This window comes from Acinonyx jubatus, chromosome A3 (assembly GCF_027475565.1).
Source record: "Acinonyx jubatus isolate Ajub_Pintada_27869175 chromosome A3, VMU_Ajub_asm_v1.0, whole genome shotgun sequence".
In the NCBI taxonomy this organism is placed as follows: domain Eukaryota; kingdom Metazoa; phylum Chordata; class Mammalia; order Carnivora; family Felidae; genus Acinonyx; species Acinonyx jubatus.
The window spans coordinates 23,185,904-23,207,362 of NC_069388.1; the positions used below are offsets into that span (position 1 = coordinate 23,185,904).

Genomic DNA, 21,459 nt, shown 5'->3' on the forward strand with positions numbered 1-21,459 from the left:
GCACAACATTCTCAGAGAGAAGGGATTCAAGAAATCTGGTCTTGTAGCTACAGAATGAGAAATAGATGTTAGGGTCCATTATATAAAATTACAAAGTAACCAAGAGGGTACTACTAAACATAATGATATGATGCTTATAGCGGGTAGAGTACACATAGTATCATGATACAGTGGTATGAGCATATCGGTTTTTTTTACATTTATTTATTTTTGAGAGACAGAGAGAGACAGATCACAAGTGGGGGAGGGGCAGAGAGAGGAGGAGACACAGAATCCGAAGCAGGCTCCAGGCTCTGAGCTGACAGCACAGAGACCGACACAGGGCTCGAACTCACAAACCTTGAGATCATGACCTGAGTCGAAGTCAGACACTCAACCGACTGAACCACCCAGGTGCCCTCCCCCAATTTTTTTTTTTTTTTAATCATTTAGAAATACGGAAGCAAATGTTGAAGAACAGAAGAGGATGTCTCTGGGGCGCCTGAGTGGCTCAGTCGGTTAAACGTCCAACTTCAGCTCAGGTCATGATCTCACTGTCTGTGAGTTAGAGTTCGAGCCCTGCATCCGGCTCTGTGCTGACAGCTCAGACCCTGGAGCCTGCTTTGGATTCTGTGTCTCACTTTCTCTCTGCCCCTCCCCTGCTTACGCTCTATCTCTCTCTGTCTCAAAAATAAATAAAACATTAAAAAAAATTAAAAAAAAAAGAGGACGCCTCTGAGGAGAGGCCTCAGGTAAAGAGGAATGAGGGCAGTTGCTTCATGTTAAAAGCCTTTGTGGACAATGTGATTTGTTTTGGTTTTGTTTTGAAAAAATTGGGGCGCCTGGGTGGCGCAGTCGGTTAAGCCTCCGACTTCAGCCAGGTCACGATCTCACGGTCCGTGGGTTCGAGCCCCGCGTCGGGCTCTGGGCTGATGGCTCAGAGCCTGGAGCCTGTTTCCGATTCTGTGACTCCCTCTCTCTCTGCCCCTCCCCCGTTCATGCTCTGTCTCTCTCTGTCCCAAAAATAAATAAAAAACGTTGGAAAAAAAAAAAAGAAAAGAAAAAATAATTTGCGGGTATTTACCTTGGTGATAATTGTCAAAAAGAAAATGAATTCAATGCTTGAGAGGTTTTAAGAGTAGAAGAGACCAGGGGCACTTGGTGATAATTGTCAAAAAGAAAATGAATTCAATGCTTGAGAGGTTTTAAGAGTAGAAGAGACCAGGGGCACCTGGGTGGCTCAGTCGGTTAAGCACCTGACTTCGGTTCAGGTCATGATCTCACTGTTCGTGAATTTGAGCTCCGCGTCGGGCTCTGTGCTGACAGCTCAGAGCCTGGAGCCTGCTTTAGATTCTGTGTCTCTCTCTCCCTCTGCCCTTCCCCAACTCGTTCTCTCTCTCTCAAAAATAAATAAACATCAAAAAGTTTAAAAAAAAAAAAAAGGGTTGGGGCGCCTGGGTGGCGCAGTCGGTTAAGCGTCCGACTTCAGCCAGGTCACGATCTCGCGGTCCGTGAGTTCCAGCCCCGCATCAGGCTCTGGGCTGATGGCTCAGAGCCTGGAGCCTGTTTCCGATTCTGTGTCTCCCTCCCCCGTTCATGCTCTGTCTCTCTCTGTCCCAAAAATAAATAAACGTTGAAAAAAAAATAGAAAATAAAAAAATAAAAAATTAAAAAAAAAAAAGGGTTAAATAGACCAAGTATTCATCTATCATGAATTTGTCAATATGATAAATTTTCTCTGACCCAGATGGTTCCAAATGGCCCTTCCTTTCCCTTCTCTGTCTCCTGCTCGTCTACATCAGACTTGGCACATACCCATTCCCTCCTCACCCTCTTGTTCCCTTGACACTTGACTTCCAAGCCTCCCTTGTCAGCTGGGCTCTGGGCTGAATGCCAAAGTGAAGAAGGGGGACTTGCCAATAAGCCTTCATAGTGGAGGTCACAATGTGGTGTCTGTGATGAGGTCCCTGTTATAACTGGACTGGCATGAAAGACCTCACTGGGTATCAATCTCCTCTGGGAGACCACAGAACACAGGTGTCACCTCTCCCTTCTTCTCAACCTCCACCCCAGGCCTTAGCAGATTTCCTTTTAGCATTTAGCAGGTGGCTGAGGAAGCAAGAGGTGAGGTGTTGGGACTGAGATGTGGTATGAAGGGTTAGGGTAGGAATGGAAGCCATCAGGACAGGGGGCACTGGTCTGTTGGCCCCAGCCCCTCCTCCTTCCCAGTACCAGGTGTCAGAGCTGAACTACTATCTGCTGGGGCACCATCGTGGATGCCAGAGATGAGGGTTCGATACTTGAAGTGGAGTCTGGTAGCTGCCTGTATGCTTACATTGTGTCTGATAGCCTCCTTCCTGAGCCAGGAATTCAGCCAGAATGACCTCCATGAAAAGGCCAGAATACAGTCAAGGCCAGAATCCTGCCAATGCTTCAGATCTTTCAGAAAGTGTATGTGTTCATCTGAGATCTTCGAGTACCCTGCCTGCCTCCACACACCTGGAGGATCTGACTGGTTTGATGAATGCTTCGAAAGGGCCATTGAGCCTGTGCAGAAGTCAAAAGAGCCCATGTCCTCTGATGCTCTGATATTGTGGTTGGTCAGTACACAGTCTTGGTCTCTGTCCAGTCCCTGCTCCCAACACCATGCTCTGCCCATCTTTCCGTTCACGGTCCCAAGCTCTAATCTTCTTCCAAAGATAGTGAGTCTGAGATGAGCCCCTATTCCTCCCTCCTATGCTTTTCTGAACTTCAGGGTGTCAAGTCAAAGAAAGAGTTTGAGGATCAGGACCAGCAGCCAGTAGAAAAGTCTCCCAGACATGCATAGGGCTATGCAGGGCCCAGCTGCCGGACCTGTGCAGTGGTTGGAAACTCAAGGTTCCTACGGGGCTCTGGCCATGGATTTAGGATTAACCAACATGGCATGGTCCTCAGGTGGGTGCAGAGTAGGAGGTGGAGACCAGGAAAGTCAGACCAAATCCCCTTCTTCCCCCAAATCTCCACTCTGCTCTCCTTTCTAGGATGAACCAGGCCCCTGTCCAAGGCTTTGAGATGGATGTGGGGAACAAAACCACCATGTGCATTATGTACCCTGAGATGGCTAGCACACAGGATCCTGGCACCCCACTGCTGCTGCTTCCTCTGAATTCATCTGGTCTAAAGTGGTTTATGGAAGTGCTGCGGGAACAGAGCTTCAGAAGCCCAGTAAACCCTGGGTATGGCAGTGAGTGGAGCCATTGCAGAGGGTGACAGTGGGGACTCCAGAGGGACCCTTGCTGAATTTTGGGGCACCCTCAAGGCTTACCTAAGCTTGGGGGCTTCTGTGTCAAATGACTCTAAAATTCCCACATCCCAATCCCTTTTTAGATTTCAGATCGTCCAGGTCCCCAGTGGAAGTAACAAGAGCGAAGACAAGGTGAGGGATCCAGGCGGGTAAAGGGGGAGGAGCAGGATGATGTGGCTGTGGGCAGCCACTGGATGCCCTTCAGGTCAGCACTCTCCCTTATATTCTCTAGGTTTTGGTGATCAGCCTCAACTTTCTCCAGTATGTCCATCATTGTTGGCTGGGGAAACACAGTTGGTTTCCATCCTTGGGGTTCGTGGGTTTGTTGTATGCCCTGCACACATGTGACCAGGTAAGACAACTTCTTCAACTCACTGACCTTCATCCTTCTGCCAAAAATGTCCATTTTCCCAGGGACTTCAGGTTGAGTCTAAAGTTCTTTGCCTGGCTTTTAAGACCCTTCATGATCTAACCACCACTACCTTCTCTCCCTAAACACACACTGTGCTTCTTGGCATTCCCCAAACACACTAGACCCCTCCTGCCTTCTCACACACTGCTGCCTCTGCCTGGAATGCCCTTCTCTTGTTTCCCTGGGGAATCCTCTTTTCCTCCAATATAATCAGGAACAACTCATTGACACTCTCTTTACTGGGCTCCGGGGTCATACTGTGTGTTCAGAGTGTGTCTTCCCTGGAGAAGGTGAGCTCTGTTCTCCTCCGAGGTCCAAAAGGAAGGCTATCACACTAGATGTTAAATGAATATTTGCTAAAGGATGATTGGTGGGCATGGAGGCAGGACAGGATCCAGCCTGTGACTCTGTGCCCCTCTCCTGTCTTATCCTATTTCCCAGGTATCCTTATTTGGTTTTTGGGACAGACAAAGCTCATGAGGTTGTCCCATTACTGGGATGATAAATATTGGCTCAAGAGTAACATGCACAGTTTCAAAGAAGAGCGAAAGGTCATCTTTAAGCTGGAGTGTGAGGGGAAAGTTGTTGTCTACAACTGAGATGTTTTCCAGCCTGTTCAGCCCATTGGAAGCCCCAGGAGGCTGACAGGTAGAGAGGGACTAGGGTTTCAGGTGACCCTGGATATAAATCACCCTGCTGCTAAATAAAACTGTAGCTTATTCCTCCCAATGGATTCCTGGTGGTATTAAAGGCTGCATTCTAACAGCAAATATGTCCCCATATGACATTTATACGCATATGTCACATTATATGTGTGTGTGTGTATATATATGTGTGTGTGTGTATATATATATACATATATATGTACATACATATATATATACAGCAAACATGTCCCCATATGACATTTATATACATATGTCACATTATATGTGTATATGTGTGTGTGTGTGTATAACCAAAAAATATAATCAAATGAAAAAGAGGAAAAAGCAAACCCTAAAGTTGAGAACAAATCAAATGGACCTAACTGCCTATCAGATTGGTAATATAAGCACCAGGGAAAAGAATTATTTCAAGTTCCTTTGGAACTCAATACACTATGTATCCTTTACAGGATATATTCTGTAGACAAAAAGAACTATAAAGAAAATTTAAACTTCACTTAGAGGGGCACCTGGGTGGCTCAGTCGGTTGGGTGTCCAACTTCAGCTTAGGTCATGATCTCATGGCTGGTGAGTTCGAGCCCCATGTCGGGCTCTGTACTGACAACTCAGAGCCTGGAGCCGCTTCAGATTCTGTGTCTCCCTCTCTCTCTGCTCCTCCCCCACTCGTGCTCTGTCTCTCTCTCTCCCAAAAGCATTGAAAAAAATTTTCACTTCACTTAGCAGATTTATTATAATATTAGTATTATTTTTGAAACTATATAATGGGTATCATGGAATAAAGTAAATAAGTAATTATATTAATATTATTAGGAACCAAATACAAAGTCAAACAGGTATAGTAAAAACTCTGTGACATTAAATTCAAACGAAATATTATAAACTCAATTTTCAAATTATTTTTTATTGTGGCAAAATATACGTAAGATTTACATTTTAACCATTCTAAAGTGTATAGTTCAGTGGCGTTAAGTACATTCACATTGCTGTGCAACCCACATCACCATAAACTCACGATTTTCCAAATACATTTTCTGCTCTGTTATCTGAATGGTCTAAAAGCCATAACATATCCATAGAAATGATCAATCCTGGAACTCAGATTTTGTTTTCTAAATACTTCTTTCCCATGAAACGATTCCAGATCTGTAGAGGAAAAGTACCAGGAAAATCTAGACATCATAGTTGGGAAGATTTCAACATTAAAAACAGCCATTGTCATGATGGAATCACAGTGAATATACAAAGAATCCTTGAGTCCATAATGATACTCAGAAATGAAAACAATTTGTTACAGGAAACTATCAACTGGGGGAGAGGGAGCATTTATCCTGCTGTTTTTATAGAAACAGTAGTTCAGGGTAACCAAATAGCCTCCGCTAATGAGGGTGTTTGGTTGCTGGGTATACAAAGCAAATATCCACTATGTTCTACCTCCTTGGCTGCCCTCAAAGCACATACACACACTAAAATAATGCAAATATCCCTCATACAGCCAAGAGCACACGTACCCACCTCCCCAAGGGCACTGAGGTGTATGGGATGTCTAGTTTGGAGCCAGAGCCCAAGAATCCCCAAAGGTGTGAGCAGTGCTACTACCTATTACCATGTTATTCTGGATACTGGACCTATTATGACATCATAAAACATATTACAGGTATTTAGAGGAATAAAGTTGCCCACTCTAAAAATAGAGTCTTTATCGCTTCTCAGCCTTTTGGATGAGATCAAGTGTAAAAATAGAGTCTTTAAAATTTTTTTATTTTAGAGAGAGAGTGAGAGAGTGTTTGGGAGAGGGGCAGAGGGAGAAAGAGAGAGAATCTCAAGCAGGCTCCAAGCTCACCATGGAGCCCGATGTGGGCTTGATCCTGTGACCCTGGGATCATGACCTGAGCCAAAATCAAGAGTCAGATGCTCATCTGGCTGAGCCACCCAGGCACCCTATAAATAGAGTCTTAAAAAATTGGTTGCCCCTGGAGAGAGGTTGGAAAAGAACTGGATGGGAAACTGCTACCTTCTTTTCTACTTCATTTTATAACCATGTACATGCATTGGATTCATTTTAAATAAAAGAAAAAAAGTTTGGTTAGATAGAAATTTACTTTTAACCACATCAAAAAGTTTTCCTGTAGATTCTTTCCTCAAGAGGGGTCAAAAAGGGACACCTGGGTGGCGCAGTCAGTCAAGTGTTCAACTTGGGTTCAGGTCATGATCTCACAGTTTGTGGGTTTGAGCTCTGCATCGGGCTCTGTGCCGACAGTGCAGAGCCTGCTTCAGATCCTGGCTTCTTCTCTCTCTCTGCCTCTCCCCAGCTTGTTCTCTCTCTCAAAAATAAACATTAGAAAAAAATTTTTTTTTAAAAAAGAGGGGCCAAAGTCTTTTCCTTTACCTTTTCTGCCTTATGCTTAACAACCCGACACTGGCCATAGATGGCGTCCATCTCTGAGAGATGCGCCACATTAGTCTTGGCACATATTCTCACTCTTTATTCCTGTCCCCATTATGCTTGATTGCCAAGCCCACCCTTACCAGCTGGACCCTGAGGTGAATGCCAAGGTGAAGGCGGTTACCCACAAGGCCTCCATGCAGGAATTCACAATGTGACTTGTGTGGTGGGGTCCTGATACTGGGCTGGCATGAAGAACCCCATTGAGCATCAACCCCTTCTCCTCCAGGAGGCCACAGGATACACTAAATGTTGCCTCTCCCCTCCCTCCACTCAGCCTCTAGTGGAGCACCCTGTAGGGCTTAGCAGGTGACTATGGAGCTGTGATGGAGGCCGCCAGGGCTATGTGGTGCTGAAGTCTGTGACTATAGCTTCCTACTTTTCCCAGTGTTTGGTGTCTGCGTCAGCCAGCCATTCGTCCTATGCACTGCCCCACGGGAAAAGAATGAGGCCTTAATGGTGGGTTTTAGGCTTGTGGGCTGAACATCAAGTTCACCTGTGGCTGATGCTTCAGCTCTAGTAGGAAAGATCTAAACTGAACAGGCTAGCTGGTATAGCTCCAAGAGCCTGCCATCGCTCTTGGGACCCACAGGCACACCTCTGGACCCCATAAACGCAGTGTATCTATCCGATCAGCTTAAAAACACTTTGAAAAGGCTCTCCAGGCCTCTCTGCCTCCAGGATATTCTGTGACACTTCCTCTGGCTTCATTTGAGTGGCCAGTGAGTCTCTTCTGGACATCCAGGTCATTCTGCAAGTGTTTGTCTAGGTGCAGACTCTGTCCCCCCTGGAGAAGAGCTCCTCTTTACGGTGCTTTGTGACACACAGGTTTAATGAGTATTTCCAAGTGAATGGACAGTTGGATTCAGGGCAAGGGGCAGCAACCAGCCATTTTATCCGTAAGGTTTCTGTATCTGGAGTTGGGCAGACAAGAGGTGGGCCCTTATACAGGGAAGGCAGTTACTTCTAAAGGCTGCAGCCTGACATGTCGAGCCACAATGCAACAGCAGAAGGCAAGGGAATTGGCCAGCTCGAATGTGAGGCTATTCTTGGCCAGCAACAAGCCTTAGACCCTTGGATCTGACTGGTAGGGCTGGAATCTTCAGATCTAGGAGACATGACAGGAAACTAAGATAGGAAGTCCAGGAGAGATGTGTGGATTATCAGGCACTGGTATAAGCCTTCCCAGATTCCCTCACCTCAAGGACTTGCCGTCATTAAAAAGAACCAGATTTGAATGCTTATTCTTCTCTCCCTCCCTGCGTCCATACACATGGCCATGTGCTGGGAACAGAGAGCACCCACTCTGAGGAGCACATTGCACAGCCCTAGTAGAGAGGCACATTTCTCTTCTGATCACTGACCCATTCACCTTTTTACCTCCAAGCCATCCCACCTGTGTCCGGTTTCAGGGCCTATGGAGGCTATAAAGAGCTAGTAGCATTGGTTAACAAAGGACCAAGAGAAAAGAGGTCAAAATGTGCATACTGTGACAGGTGACTGATGTAAATGAAGTGGGAGCACAGCCCTACCTTCTCTGGAGGAGCCTCTCTTCTCATCCTCACCTCCATCGGGGTCTGGACAACCCCTGGTCTCAGCAGGGTAGAGGGAGTAAATTCTAGGGCCCCAAGTTGAGACCCCATGTTCTTGGACTTCCTCCTCCCTTGCCTACTTTCTAAGTGTGGTGAGCAGAGCCGAGTCTGCATGTCTTCCCCACTGCGCCTGAGGGATCACTGCTTGCAGCACACCGACAGCCCCTGCTTCTTTCTGCTCCCTGCCTCCGCACACCACTGCCCCCGCTCTGCAGGGCCTAGTGTTTGCACAGAGCTCGGCTGCTCCATCCTCAGCCCTGGGGAGTGAATAGGTGTTTAGTGGGCCAGAGGGAGGAGGTGAGGTATTGCAGGGGTGGGGGGCAGGCAGCTGAAGGTGTCATCTGTCCTAAGACCAACTAACCAACCATCTGGCTGAAAAGGGTCCTGTTCCATGGGCTGAGATGAGGCCTGCATGCCAAGTCTTAGGCTGCAGATTGCTTTGCTGCTTTTGTAGGTGAGGTATCCCCCCCTCCACAGGTACTTCTGGAAGTTCTGCTGCTGGCCCCAGAGCTGCAGAGGCCCTGAGGTTGCTCGTCTGGATAGCCTGATTCCACCAGCAGTGTCTGCCTAGTTTGACCAGCGCTTCCAGATGAGCCCCGAAGCTCCTTGTGGAGTTGGAGACCACGATTTCCAGAGTTCCTGGGCTCTGGGCTGTATCCCCTCCCTGACTCCTTTCTCTACTCTGATGGGGCCCAGCCTCCTCTGTGTTAGAACATGGGGGTGAAGTGGTAACTGGTCTGTGCTCTTCTTTGTAGGCACTGATGCTAGGAGACCTAACCCCATTCCAGCTGGCCAAGGAGGAACTTTTCAGCTGATCCCCACAGCAAAGCCCTGAGACCCACCCATGCCAGTCCTGTGCTATGCAACGTGGAACTCGGGGAATCTGAAGTCTTCACAATATGGAGTATCCACTGAGGAGCACCACCTGTGCTCAGTGGGGGCAAGAGGGTGAGGGTGGTGAGCAGTGCCAGCCTGTGAGCCCCAAAGCCTTCCTGACTTCCTTTCCTATCTCTGCAGAATGAACCAGGCCCCAGTTTTAGGTCCAGAGAACAACAAAGGCAACAAACAGAATCTACCTGCACATAATGCACCTGAGAATGCCCATGACCTGGAGAGAATATCCACACACTGCTGGTGTTGTCGCAGCCACCAGATATAGGGTGGACTGTAGTGGTCTTGAGCCAAGGTGGAAAAGGGCATCTTTTGCCAGGTGGTGTGAGGGTGGAGGCCCCAGGCCTGGAGCAGACAGCCCTGGCTTTTTGGTGTAAATGTTGATCTTGTCGTCACTCTGCAGTGTGTGACTGTATACTCCCCACCTCCCTAACCTACAACCAGTATTTCCTTCTCTACTTCATGCTTTTCTGCCTTCACGCTTCTACTAGTCCCGTGTAGGGAAGCATATGAGTCAAGGTAATTAAATTGTGCTCTGGTGATCGTTGCCGTAACATGCAAACTATGGAGGCTCACTGAGAGAATGGGGTGCCGCACCCGGCAGACCCAGGCACTCCCTAGGAACATTGCCCAGACTCTGACTCAGCTCTTGTCCTCTTCGACTCTCAAGACTTTCTGTTCTGTACCAGCCTCTAGCAAAGGAGAGGCTGGAACAGAGGAGAAAAGTTTTGTGAAAGGAGGCCTTTGACCTCAGCTCTGACCTTTCCCCCCAGATTCTGGTGACCAACTTCATCATCCTCAAGTGCATCCACGAGGCCGTGCTGGTCAGAGACATTTCCCAACCACCAGATTCGCTGTGGCATGTGGGGTGGAGAAGGAAAGGAAGGTCTGGCCTGATGCCTTTAGGCAAGGTTGGGTCCTGCCTAGAAGATCCACACTCTTCTCTAAGCTAGAGAACCAGAGGTGAAGGACCAAAAAGTAAGGAACCAAGTGAAGTCCTGTTTGTCCTTGAGAACTCCTAGCACAGGAAAGGCCAGGTGAGGATTCTGAGCCACAGGGAATCTGAGTAGAGGCAGGGTCCAGGCCAGCATCTCTGGGGCTCCAGATACAATTCTGGGGAGCTCTAAGCTGTAACTTTTTACTATCTGTTGCTGAGTCCCATGCCATGAATTTTTAGAACAAAACTTCAGCAGTGGTGAACAGCACCCTGTCTACTGTGTGATGTGATGAAATAGATGGGGCCTGAGCCCTGAGTAAACAGGTTGGGGAGTGTGGTGCTGCCCTCAAACCCCTGCATTCTTAACTGGCCTTAGCTCCATCTTCAGGCTTAGGAAAAGGAATTCCAGAAGGAAATCAGTTGAAGGGCCAGAGAAAGGCCATGCCCTGCTTTTTTAGAGAAGCTGTTCTCTTAGGCTTCAAGGAAGTTGCCAACAGTTAACTCTTAAGTCTGTGAACTGGGTTCAGTCCTGGGTGCCTCCACCAGGGTGAGTCTATTAGTGACAAATTCTGCCATAGTCTATCCTCTTTACTGGCTTGACACGTGGTTGGACTGCAGAGGACCAGAGTTGGTTCCAGCTGGTGTGTCCAGGAAGGGATGCCAAGGGCATTCACCCAGAGCAGGAGAATGAGGCTCCGTGGAATGTCTGAACTCTACAGACTGACTTTAGCCAAAGGTCAGCTCAGTGTTTTTGAAGCCCCAGAAGTGGTTTTAAGTCAAGAACATATGATGGTTCCTTATTATCCATGAGTTCGAATCTGGATCCCAAGGCCCTCCATAATCTCCCTCCCTCCGCACCCAACCTCAGCCCCAGCACACTCTGCCACAGGCCGACCAATCTCACCAGCATGCCAACTCCTCCATCCTTCAAGGGCCAGCTCATGCCTTCTTGCCTCAGTCCCCAGTCTCCTACGTACTTCTAGTCAGTACACAGTACTGTCTGTGACTCATTGATGAGTGCTCATCTGTTCTTGTCCATTGGACTCCAGCTCCCTGTGGACAGGGGCTTTGACTTGTTGCATCTGCTGTAAGTCTTCTCTATCAGGATGCAGGCAGATGACAAATTCATGCCATCTGACCGGAATCTTCAGCAAACTCTTCTTTAACAGAAACCCTGACATGCTGTTGCCACCCAGTGACACAAGTGGAGACAGCAGCAGAGAACAAACACAGAGACCTGGGGTTTATTGTTGGAGGGGAGGAGAAAGATTGGGTGAAGTGCTGGGATAATACATTCTAGACAAGAGGCAGTAAAGGTCCCTTGGCTAGAGCAAAGCACTCCTCTAGGGTGACTCCGTGGGCTACAGGCAGGTGTAACTTGCCTCGTTTCCAGCCTTGCAGACTTCCTTCCCTCTTCCTGGGCCATAGCAGCCATCTGTGTGTGTGTTCCCTGGCTGGTCCGTATCCTGCCCTGGCTGTGGCTGCTACCTGGAGGTGGCTTGGGTAGGGCTGGGGCATAGCAGGACCGGCCCTGGGGATGTCAGACTTTGAGTCAGGGACTCATCTAGCTTGCGGGTCTCAGCCTCCAGGACAGTGGCCTCAGGGGTCTGGGCCACGGCCAGAAGTGAGTGGGAGAGGCTGTGGTGCAGGCCTGCCAGCTCACGGCTCGTCTGCGTCGAGCGAGCGATGTAGTCCTGCCTCTGCTTCCGCTCCAAGGCCAGCTGGGTGCGCAGCAGGGCCACCTGCGGGGGTGGGGGGGCAGGAAAATCGAGAGGGAAAGAGTAATTAAGTGCCTCGAGGCTGCCCCACGCCTTCCCACTCTGCTCCTGTGTCTTTTGTGACAGCGCATTTTTTTTATTAACGTTTATTTATTTTTGAGACAGAGAGAGACAGAGCATGAACGGGGGAGGGGCAGAGAGAGAGGGAGACACAGAATCAGAAGCAGGCTCCAGGCCCCGAGCCATCAGCTCAGAGCCCGACGCGGGGCTCGAACTCACGGACCGCGAGATCGTGACCTGAGCTGATGTCAGACGCTTAACCGACTGAGCCACCCAGGTGCCCCCATGATAGCGCATTTGAAGCAACTACCACACACAGATCTCAGGATCAGGCTTTAGTGTTTAGGGCAAGGGCCCCTGGGAATCATGGAAAAATCCAATGATTCTCAACCGTGGCTGCACAGGAGGCTCAAACAGGGACTTTAAAAACAACAGCAACAACAAAACTATTCATCAACTTTATTGAGGGATCATTTATATGTAATAAAATGCCCAGATTTTAAGTGTAAATTTTGATGAGTTTCATAATGTACATACGCATGTATAACCACCATCCCGATCAAGATACAAAATATTTTAATCACTGCAGAAAGTATTTCTGTGCCCTTTTGGAAACTTTTAAGAAATACTCTGACTTGGGGCACCTGGGTGGCTCAGTCAGTTAAGCATCCGACTCTTGGTTTCAGCTCAGGTCATGATCTCGCAGTTTGTGAGTTGAAGCCCCATGCGGGGCTCTTAGCTGACAGTGCAGAGCCTGCTTGGGATTCTCACTCTATCTCTCTCTCTGCCCCTCCCCTGCTCATGCTCTCTCTCTCTCTCTCTGCCTCTCAAAATAAATAAACCTTAAAAAAAAATTAAAAAAAAATATTCTCACTTAATTAGACTGCAGTGAGGCCTGGGCATCAGCATTTTTTTCAAAGCTCCCCAGGTGGTTCTAATGTGCAGCCAGGGATGAGAATCCCTGCTTTATTAACCTTTCCATTTCTCTGAGTACACTGAAACTACCAGGAAGTGGTTACAAGGAGCTCAGGGCAGTTCCAGGACTAGGGTGAGGCAGAGAGGCTCCTGGGGTACAAAATTTAATGAGGGACTCCAGGTTGATAGTGAGCACCTCCTTAAATTCTCCACCCAACGTGCTTCCCTTGCCTCACCCTAGTCCGGGCTCCATCTCAGGACTGCTTTGTCTGAATTCAGAGTGATAGCTAAGTCTAGCTGTAGAGATAGGTTCTGCCAGTAGTGACTATTAATTCCTGAAAGAGGGTTAGAAATAAAAATTCCACAGTTCTTATTACTCCTGGGTCTTGAAAGACAGGGTGAACCTCTAGGTGAGGCCAAAGAGGCAAGAAGTCACTCAATACTGGTTTCCCTGAGCATGGCAGCTTGAGCTGAGGTATGGATCTTGGCACTGGTCCCAGACTACTTTGCCTGCTGTGCTGGCAACAGTTCTGCCTGCAAAGGTGCATTTGAGGGCACAGGAGGCCAGGATGCTTCTGTTTGCTTTTGTCTTTCCTCCTAGAATCTTCTGTGTGCCTCTCAGCCCTCTTCCTTCTCCTTTCCCTTCCTAAGGAGGAACCTGGAAGTCTGGGGTCTGGAACATGCTTCCTTTCCCACTCTTGCCCTAAGCAGATGGGAGGTTGAGTCAGGACTGGGCCCTTCTTGCCTTCCACATAGACTGAAGTTCTGTGAGGGAGAAACCATTTCCCCTCTCCCTGCTGGAGGCGCACAAAGGGTCAAGCACACGGCAGACACTAACGCCTTGTTGCCTGTCTGCAACAGAGGGAAAGGGGACTTAGAAAGCTGATCCTTCCAGAACATACCTCTTTCTGCAATTCAGCCATGTGTTTGGCATCTGAGGTGCCCTTCTGTCCTCCTCTTGCATCCTATGGAAGATAAATGCCATTCCTGTTGGAACAAGCCTTCCCACCCTGTGGGTTCTGTAGGCAACCCCAGCCAGCTCATCCCAGTCCTGGGGACCAAGGCAAGGGCTATGGTCCCAGTTCAGAAGTGTCTGAACCCAGACTGGACTCCAGGTGGCACCATGACCCTGGGGCAAGGAAGCCCAGGAGGGCCCAAGCCAGCTTAATGGACACCCATGGAGACCTGATGCTGAGCATCCAGAAGGCTTGAATGGCATTGGCTTGAGTCACCTTTTCGTTTATAGAAGTACACCACACATCTGGTTTGTGCTAGCCCTGGGCTGTGACCTAGGGATGCAGAAAGGAAGACAGGGTACCTGCCTTTGGGAAGCTTTCATAAAGGGGGAGAGACAGAGAGCCTGAGGGATGCTCAGCCACCAGAAGCAGTCTCTCCCTGACAGGCTGCGGCGCTGTTCACTGATGAGCATAACTCAGCTAAAAGAGTGCTGGTTTGGGGAGTCTTCCCCCAATTCCTTACCCGAAAAAGTGAGTACCATGGACCCTAATCTTGTAAATTCAGTACTACAAGAGAGGAGATCCAAGAGGCCCACAAAGTTGCTATCAAGCTTCCAAGGCACCTCAGGGTCTGGCCAGCATCACCCGTCACCCATATGCCAGGGATTCCGACCAGAAGCCCGATGAGCCCCACTCCTGGGTAAGCCTGAGACCCTGGTCTGGGAGCAGGAAGGTTATACATCAGTGAAGGCTTACTGAGTTTCTGATAATGCAGGGCTGCCAGCCATGACTCCATCCCCACCCCTTCCTGGGTCCGGGACACACTGAGCTGTGCTAGGCTGGCCAGAACCAAGCCAGGAGGGGCTACCTGGATCAGCTAACGTGGGTGTCTCCCCTTGCGAGGGTAGACTGAGATATGCTCTGCAGGCGGCTGTTTCTGATCCTCTGGAGGCTGCACTCAATAAAAAGAAGCAAACCTGCTGTGTGGCTTCGCTGACCTCCAGGATGCCCGTCCGCAATGCACGCATGGAGTCCCTCTTCAGCCTCCTGCGCTCTCGCTCTACCTGCCGAGATGCAGGTGAGAAGTCAGGGCTTGGCTTGGCTATGGGGCTGGAGCAGAACTGCCTTTCTCTCTTTCTCTCTTTCTCTCTCTCTCTCTTTTTTTAAGTAGGCCCTCTGCCAGAGTGGAGACCAACTCAGGACTTGAACTCACGACCCTGAGATCATGACCTGAGCTGAGATCAAGAGTCAGATGCCTGGGGCCCTTGGGTGGCTCAGTGGGTTGAGTGTCCAACTTCGGCTCAGGTCATGATTTCATGGTTCATGAGTTCGAGCCCCACATCGGGCTCACTGCTGTCAGCGCAGAGCCCTCTTCTCTCTCTGCCCTTCCCCTACTTGTGCTCTCTCTCAAAAAACAAACAAACAAACAAACAAAACAGAGCGAGACATTTAACCAACTGAGCCACCCAGGTGCCCCAGAAGTGCCTTTTTCGAGAGAAAGCTGGTGTGGGGGTGGGTGTGAGCACAGGGACAGCAACCACGAGAAGGTAAGCTCCTGGGTTGAGGAGAGCACATGCCAGGGCAGCCCTGAGAGCAGAGATGTGTTGATGGGGCAGAGGAGGTAGAGCTGGCCTCTCAGGCTTTCAGAGTAGGCTTAGCAAACATTTTCTGTAGCGTTTTGGCTTTGTGGGCCTTTAGATCTCTGTCACAACTATTCAACTCCACTACTGTGGTGTTCCCATGAAACTTTCTTCTCAGCAGTGGGCAGCAAGCCGAATGTGGCCCTTGGGCTAGGGTTTACCACTCGGCTCTGGTGGCCACACAAGAAGTGGAGATGCCTGCCCATCGGACCCTAGACGAGGGAGCTAAGGACAGGAGAAACGACCTACCTGCTCCAAGGTGGCCCGCAGCTGGACATTGTGGCGCTGCAGCCTGCTCCGGTCAATCTCTAGCTGTGCCACTGCTTGCTGGAGTTGTTCCAGCCTTTGTCCCCACAGCTGCTTCTCCTCCATCCCAGGACTCGGTTCAGCCTCCACTCCAGGGACCTGCAGGAGAGACCTGTGACTCTCACCTGGGCAGCCCCATAGACAGATGGGGAATAGATAGCAGGTAAAGGGACCAATCTGACAGGTCTGAGCTTCAGGGACCCAATTCCCAAAAGAGGGAGGGACAAGCCCCCTGTAAAGGAGCTTCCTCCTGGCCATTTCTTCCCACTGGGCCTCCAGCTCACCTCTTCCAGCTGTACACCTACCTCTTCTCTGGGCCCCCGTTCTGCTCTGCTGGTCGAGCTGGGGCTGAGGAGTCGCTCCTTCTCTAGAGCCTGCCTGGTGAGCTCCAACTCATCCTGGGGTATCAAGACGTGGAGCAAATTACACCATGGCAACCTCATATCCAGACCCACCCCTACCTTCCATCCTCATGAAAGCCAGTTAATTTTCTCATCAGGTTGTAGTCTTATTGTTCCTGGAGACTCTGAGCTATTCTAGTGCAGAATCTTTATTTTACAGATGGACAAAGCAAAGAAGCAGAGAGGGGTCTCTTCAAGGATACATGGTGGGCTACGACTAAAATTTACCTGGCTCATCTGAGATCTCCCACAAGCTAAGCAACAACTTGGAGCACTGAGGTGTTGTAGACACGAGAGCATGGACTCAGTAGAGCTGGGCATTATGTCACCACTTACTGGCTATGTGACTTGGGTCAAGATGAGTGGAGGCTATTTGACTTGGGTCAAAATGACTATATGCTCCACGAAGCATAGATTGAGCCTTTGGCATTAAATCCCTCTTGATAAATGGTGACTCCAGTGCTAGATATTTTCTAGGTGCCATATGTCACACAAATGGTAATGATCAAGAAGAGAGACAGGTAAGAGGAAATGAATGTATGTGTGTGGGTGGAGATTGTCTGGGAGACAGGAAGAGCCTAGCAGTAAACAGGCTGCATTCTAGAGTCAGACTCCTTAGAGCTAGTTCTGCCACTGACTGGCCATATGACCTTGGACAAGTTGCTTAGCCTCTCTGAACTATAAACTGAAGCTAACAATTCCTAGTTCTCAGAGTTGTTGTGGAAGGAAGTGAGAGTAACAGTGCCCGGCATGGAAAATGCTTAAAATAAAAAAATGGTAGCACTGCAATGAAGGGCAGCATCTAAGAAATGTTCTTGAGTGTTTGGAGTGGGGTGCAGGGGGAGCCTGACCTGAGCTACAATACTGCTTAGTGACCGTCCTGCCCAGCTAAGCACCTTTCCTAGAAATAGGAAAGGAATTCTACATGGTGAATGCTTCTTTCCTATGCACTTTCTATGTATTATCTCACTTCATACTCAAGACGGCCCTACAGGGCTGGTTACTGTCATTCCCTATTTTATCGAAGAGAAAACCATGAGTCAGAGAAGTGAAGGCACTTATCTAGGGTCACACAGCCCATAAACTGCAGGACTATATTGCAAACCCAGGAACTTGACTCCAAAATTCACAAATGTATCCCCTTCTCTGCATATTGCTTCCAGAAGGCAAGTTCCAGCAGTGTTGGGTGTCTGAGTGGGGTTCTCTGGGGCTCAGCCACGGTCAAGGCACCAGGATGTAGAGTCAATTTCCCGGGAAAAATGGGCTGGGTTGCTCTTGGCAAAAGAGATAATGCTTCTCTATGGCCAAGTCAACCTTGCTCTCCTGACTGCCTACTGTGTACAGGGCTGGTGCTCAGTGCCGGGGGTGTGAAGGGGACAAAGACGTGGCCCCTGACCTTGAGGTTGAATGCTATACCCTAAGGTCCACTTCTCTCACTCAACATTCCACCTAGACTAGTGCACTTATCCTTAACTGTGGAGGACCTTGAGTCTCTGTCTCCAGTCTCATCCTTCAACCTCAGATCACTTTACAGACCTGCCCACTGGACATCACCCCATGCATGTCCCACAGGCACCTCACTCCACTGCCATTCCATAGCGTCCCTGAAACCTGCCTCTGAGCAGAGACCTGGGGGTTTGGTTTCCTTCTGCCCATTCTTCACTCCCCTGTCTCTTAGTCAACTGCCAGAAGTCCCATGAGCCCCTAGGTCCACCTTCATGTCACCATCCACCCTTACTATCTTAGGCCATCATCTGTCTCCAGACTTGGATGACAGCCTCCTCATTGGTCTCCTTAGATTTGTTGCTCCACATGGCAGCCTGAACAATTCTCTGAACTGTACATCGGATTGTGTCCTATACACACACACACACACACACACACACACACACACACACACATACCTCATCTGCCCCAAACACTTCATCCAAGTTCCGCTGGTCACCCAGCTCCTTAACATAACTTATAAGCGTGGAACGAGGGGCCCCTGTCACCTTGTCTTCTGTTGCCAACTGTCCCTCTGTGTCCCAGTCAGCCTGAAGTCCCTGCACAGATACTCCACACCCTCCTTCCTCTTTCTTCTTCCCCAAAAAGCTCCTCCCCCAACCTGTGCTTGGCTAATTCCTTACTGGTCCCTTCAGATCTAATCTTAAACCCCACTTTTACTGGGAAGCCTTTCAGGAAAGCTTTCCACTAGGGAAAGGCTGAGTGTCCCTCTAGTGTGCTCAGAGCATACTAAACTTCTCTAATGAGGCACTAAATATAACTAGACATTGCATTCTAATTGCTTATCTTCTAGACTCAGGGCAGGAACTGTGGGTGGCTTATTCTCTCCATATCCCCCCAGACCAGCACGATAATCTGGATCCCACTTAGGTCTCTTGCACCCTGAGGTGCCACAAGCCCAGGGTGCCAGACAGCCCCCCTGGGCTCAGTCAGACCGGCCGTTACTGCCGGGGAGGAACTCACCTGCAACCTCTGGCGTTCTGAGTCCCGCTCCAGAACAGAGGCTTGTAGGAGCATGGCCACTTCCTGCAGATTGCTGACGCTAGCCTTGCTCTGGGCCAGGGACAGTGCCAAATCCTGGGCCTTCTCCCTCCACTCAATCTCCCTGGCCTCTGTCTGCCTCAGGGCTGCCTGGAGTCGCTCCAGCTCTTGCTGAAGCCGGGGCCCTAAAGCATCAAATTGTGTAGAGGGCTCCTCCGCTGGGGAGGCTGTGTGGCTGTGCGGTGAGTCCTCCAGATTCTTCCTTTGCTGGGCCTCCCTCAGCCCCAGAATCTCCTCTTCCTTTTGGGCTAGAGTCAGCTGCAATTCCCTTAGGCTTTCCCGGAGGCCCCTCATCTCTTCCTCTTCTCTCTCCCGCCCTGCACCTTGCTTCCCTTGATCTTCTCGGTCCCTCTGGGCCAGAGACTGCTCTAGCAGCTGCCCCTGTCTCTTCTGATGACTCAGCTCGTCATCCCTCTGGGCAAGTGCCCGCTGGAGCTGCTGCACAGCCTCCTGATGTCGGAGATCCCGGTCCCGGATCTCCCCTTCCCGCCTTCTCAGGGCCTCCTCCAGCTGCCGGGCTTGTGCCTGGCAGGAGTCCAGGGCAGCCTGCAAGGTGGCTGTGCTGGCCTCCAGGTTGCGGCTCAATTCTGCCTGGCCAAGGAGACGCTGCTCCTTCTCCTGCAGGGTAGCCTGAGCCTCACTGAGGGCCTCCTGCAGAGCCTCAGCCCGGGCCCAGGCTGTCTCTTCCCGATGCTGGGAGGACCGGCCATCTGCTTGCACGGCCTCCAGCTCCCGGCCCCGCTCTTTGAGCATGGCCTCTGCCTGCAGCAGGCTGTCCTGCAGGCCCCGGATCTCCACCTCGTGCTCCTGCGCACGCTCCGCACACTGCTGCCGGAGGGCCAGCAGAGCCTCCTCCTGTTCCCGAGACTCAGCCCTGAGGTCCCCCAGCACCTCCTCCAGGGCCTGCACCCTCTGTCCCTCCACCACCAGCTCTTCCCGGAGCCTTCGCACATGCTCCTTGTGGTCCTCAAGCTCCCCCTGGCGCTCTTTCAGTACTGCGTGCGCTTGCTCCAGGGCTCTCTGCAGTGTACTTGCCTTTTCCTTCATGCTCTCCTCCTGTCCCTGCGCCTGCTGCTGCTGCTGCTGCAGGGCCTCGAGCTCCTGGTCCCTCTGAGCCAGGGCTCTCTGGGTCTCTTCCAGGTGACCCTGAAGTGACTGCTCTTTCAGCTGCCCCTGTTCCCTGGCTTCCTGCAGGTGCCGCTGCAGGACCACGATCTCCTGCTCCCGTTGGGTCAGGAGGAGGCTGGTCTCACCCACCTTCCTGTGTAGGCCCTGGAGCTGCTGCTCCAGATGGCCCTTGTGCTCCTTCAGTTCTTGGATACGTTCCTGCTGGCATTCCACCTCCTTCTCCTTATCACGCAGGATCAGTTTCATGTGCTCCAGGCTCCCGCGCTGTGCTTTACTCTGGCCCTTCCCTTCCTCTGCCCGCTCCTGCATCAGTGGCCTCTGGGAGGCCAGCTCCCGGCCCCGCTCTCTCAAGGATAGTTTGATCTGTCCCAGGTCCTCCTCTAGGATCTTGGTCTGCAGCGTCCTCTGATCCTCTAGGACCTGAATCCTCTCTCTCTGCAGCACCATGTCCTGGTCCCTCCTCTCGAGGTCCTGAGTCAGGTGCTCCTTCTGCCTCTGCAGCTCCTCGATCTGTTCTCGCTGGGACTGCAGCTCCTGGTCCTTGTCCTGGAGCTCTCTGGCCAGAAGGGTGCTGCGGCTCTCCAGCTCGTGGATCTGGCTGCTCTGTGCCTGCAGCTCCTGGCTCCTTTCCTCCAGGTCCAGTGTAAGGTGGGTCAGAGCCAGCCTCTGCACCTCCCTCTGGTCCTCCAGCTCCTCGATTGCCTTTTGCTGGCACTCCATTTTGTGGTGGTTTTCTTCTAGTTCCAGGGCCAGGCATTCCAGTGTAACCAGCTGCTTCTTCAGATCCTGAATCTGTCCCTTCTGGGACTCGATCACCTGGGCCTTCTTCTCAAGTTCGAGAAGCTGATGCTCCAAGATGTTCCTCTGTGTCTCTCGATCCTTCTCAAGCTCTTTGATCTGCTCCCTCTGCACAGCCAGCTTCTGTTCCTGCTCCTGGACGGCCATGGGCAGATGCTCTAAAACAGACCTGCACTTCTCCAGCTCCTGGATCTGTTCTTGTTGCACATCTACCTCTTGGTTCCTCTTCTTCAGGTCCAGAGATAGGACTTCCAAGGCAGCCTTTTGCATTTCCCGTTGTTTCTCCAGTTCCTGGATATTTCCCCGCAAAGTCTCTACCTCCCCTTCTCTTTTGGATAGGGTCTGGGCCAGGATAGCTAAATTCTCCTGCAGAGCCTTGCCATGGGCCACCTTCAGCTCACCCTGCTCCTGCAGAGCCTGGGCTCGCTCACGCTCGGTCTCCGCTTCCTTACTCTTGAGTTTCAGGGCCGAACGAGCATTTCTCAAGTCCTCCTCCAGGGCCCCGGCAACACTGGCCTGAGCCCTGGCTTCTGCCACAGATGCCTGCAGCCTTTCCACCTGGGCCATCAGGTTCTCCTTAGCTGCCTGAAGTAGCTCTCGCTCATTCTAGAAAACAAGATGCAAAACCACCTTAGACTACACTTCCCCGATGTGGTCACCCCTGCACAGGCCCTTCCTCGCCTTACCTCTGCAGCACCAGCAATGTCAGGGAGTGACAAAAAGAACCTGTGCATTCCCCTTAAGCTGATACTGTAAACGATCATCCCTATCACATTCCAGGGTTC

The 21,459-nt window shown here is 50.5% G+C and overlaps 2 protein-coding genes across 17 annotated transcripts in view; one reads left to right on the forward strand and one right to left on the reverse strand.

Moving 5' to 3' along the window:
- Positions 1-10,468, forward strand: part of CA3H20orf173 (chromosome A3 C20orf173 homolog) — a 30,644-nt gene extending 20,176 nt beyond the window's left edge. For 8 of the 9 annotated variants that reach the window (XR_008289123.1, XR_003423991.2, XR_003423990.2 and 5 more), the window contains 3 exons: positions 3,000-3,194; positions 3,495-3,614; positions 9,133-10,468. The gene's annotated coding sequence lies outside the window, so the exon portion shown is untranslated. Of the gene's footprint in view, positions 1-2,999; positions 3,195-3,494; positions 3,615-4,115; positions 4,321-9,132 lie in introns of those variants that run through there. The other variant, XR_008289126.1, reaches the window with a different exon arrangement.
- Positions 10,469-11,422: 954 nt separating this feature from the next.
- Positions 11,423-21,459, reverse strand: part of CEP250 (centrosomal protein 250) — a 51,303-nt gene continuing 41,266 nt past the window's right edge. For 7 of the 8 annotated variants that reach the window (XM_053200033.1, XM_053200034.1, XM_053200031.1 and 4 more), the window contains 6 exons: positions 18,671-21,280; positions 16,106-16,198; positions 15,740-15,899; positions 14,832-14,914; positions 13,801-13,863; positions 11,423-11,947 (listed from right to left, as the gene is read on the reverse strand). In XM_053200033.1, coding sequence (XP_053056008.1) covers positions 11,690-11,947; positions 13,801-13,863; positions 14,832-14,914; positions 15,740-15,899; positions 16,106-16,198; positions 18,671-21,280 — 3,267 coding nt within the window. In that variant the 3' untranslated portion in view covers positions 11,423-11,689. Of the gene's footprint in view, positions 11,948-13,800; positions 13,864-14,831; positions 14,915-15,739; positions 15,913-16,105; positions 16,199-18,670; positions 21,281-21,459 lie in introns of those variants that run through there. The other variant, XM_053200038.1, reaches the window with a different exon arrangement.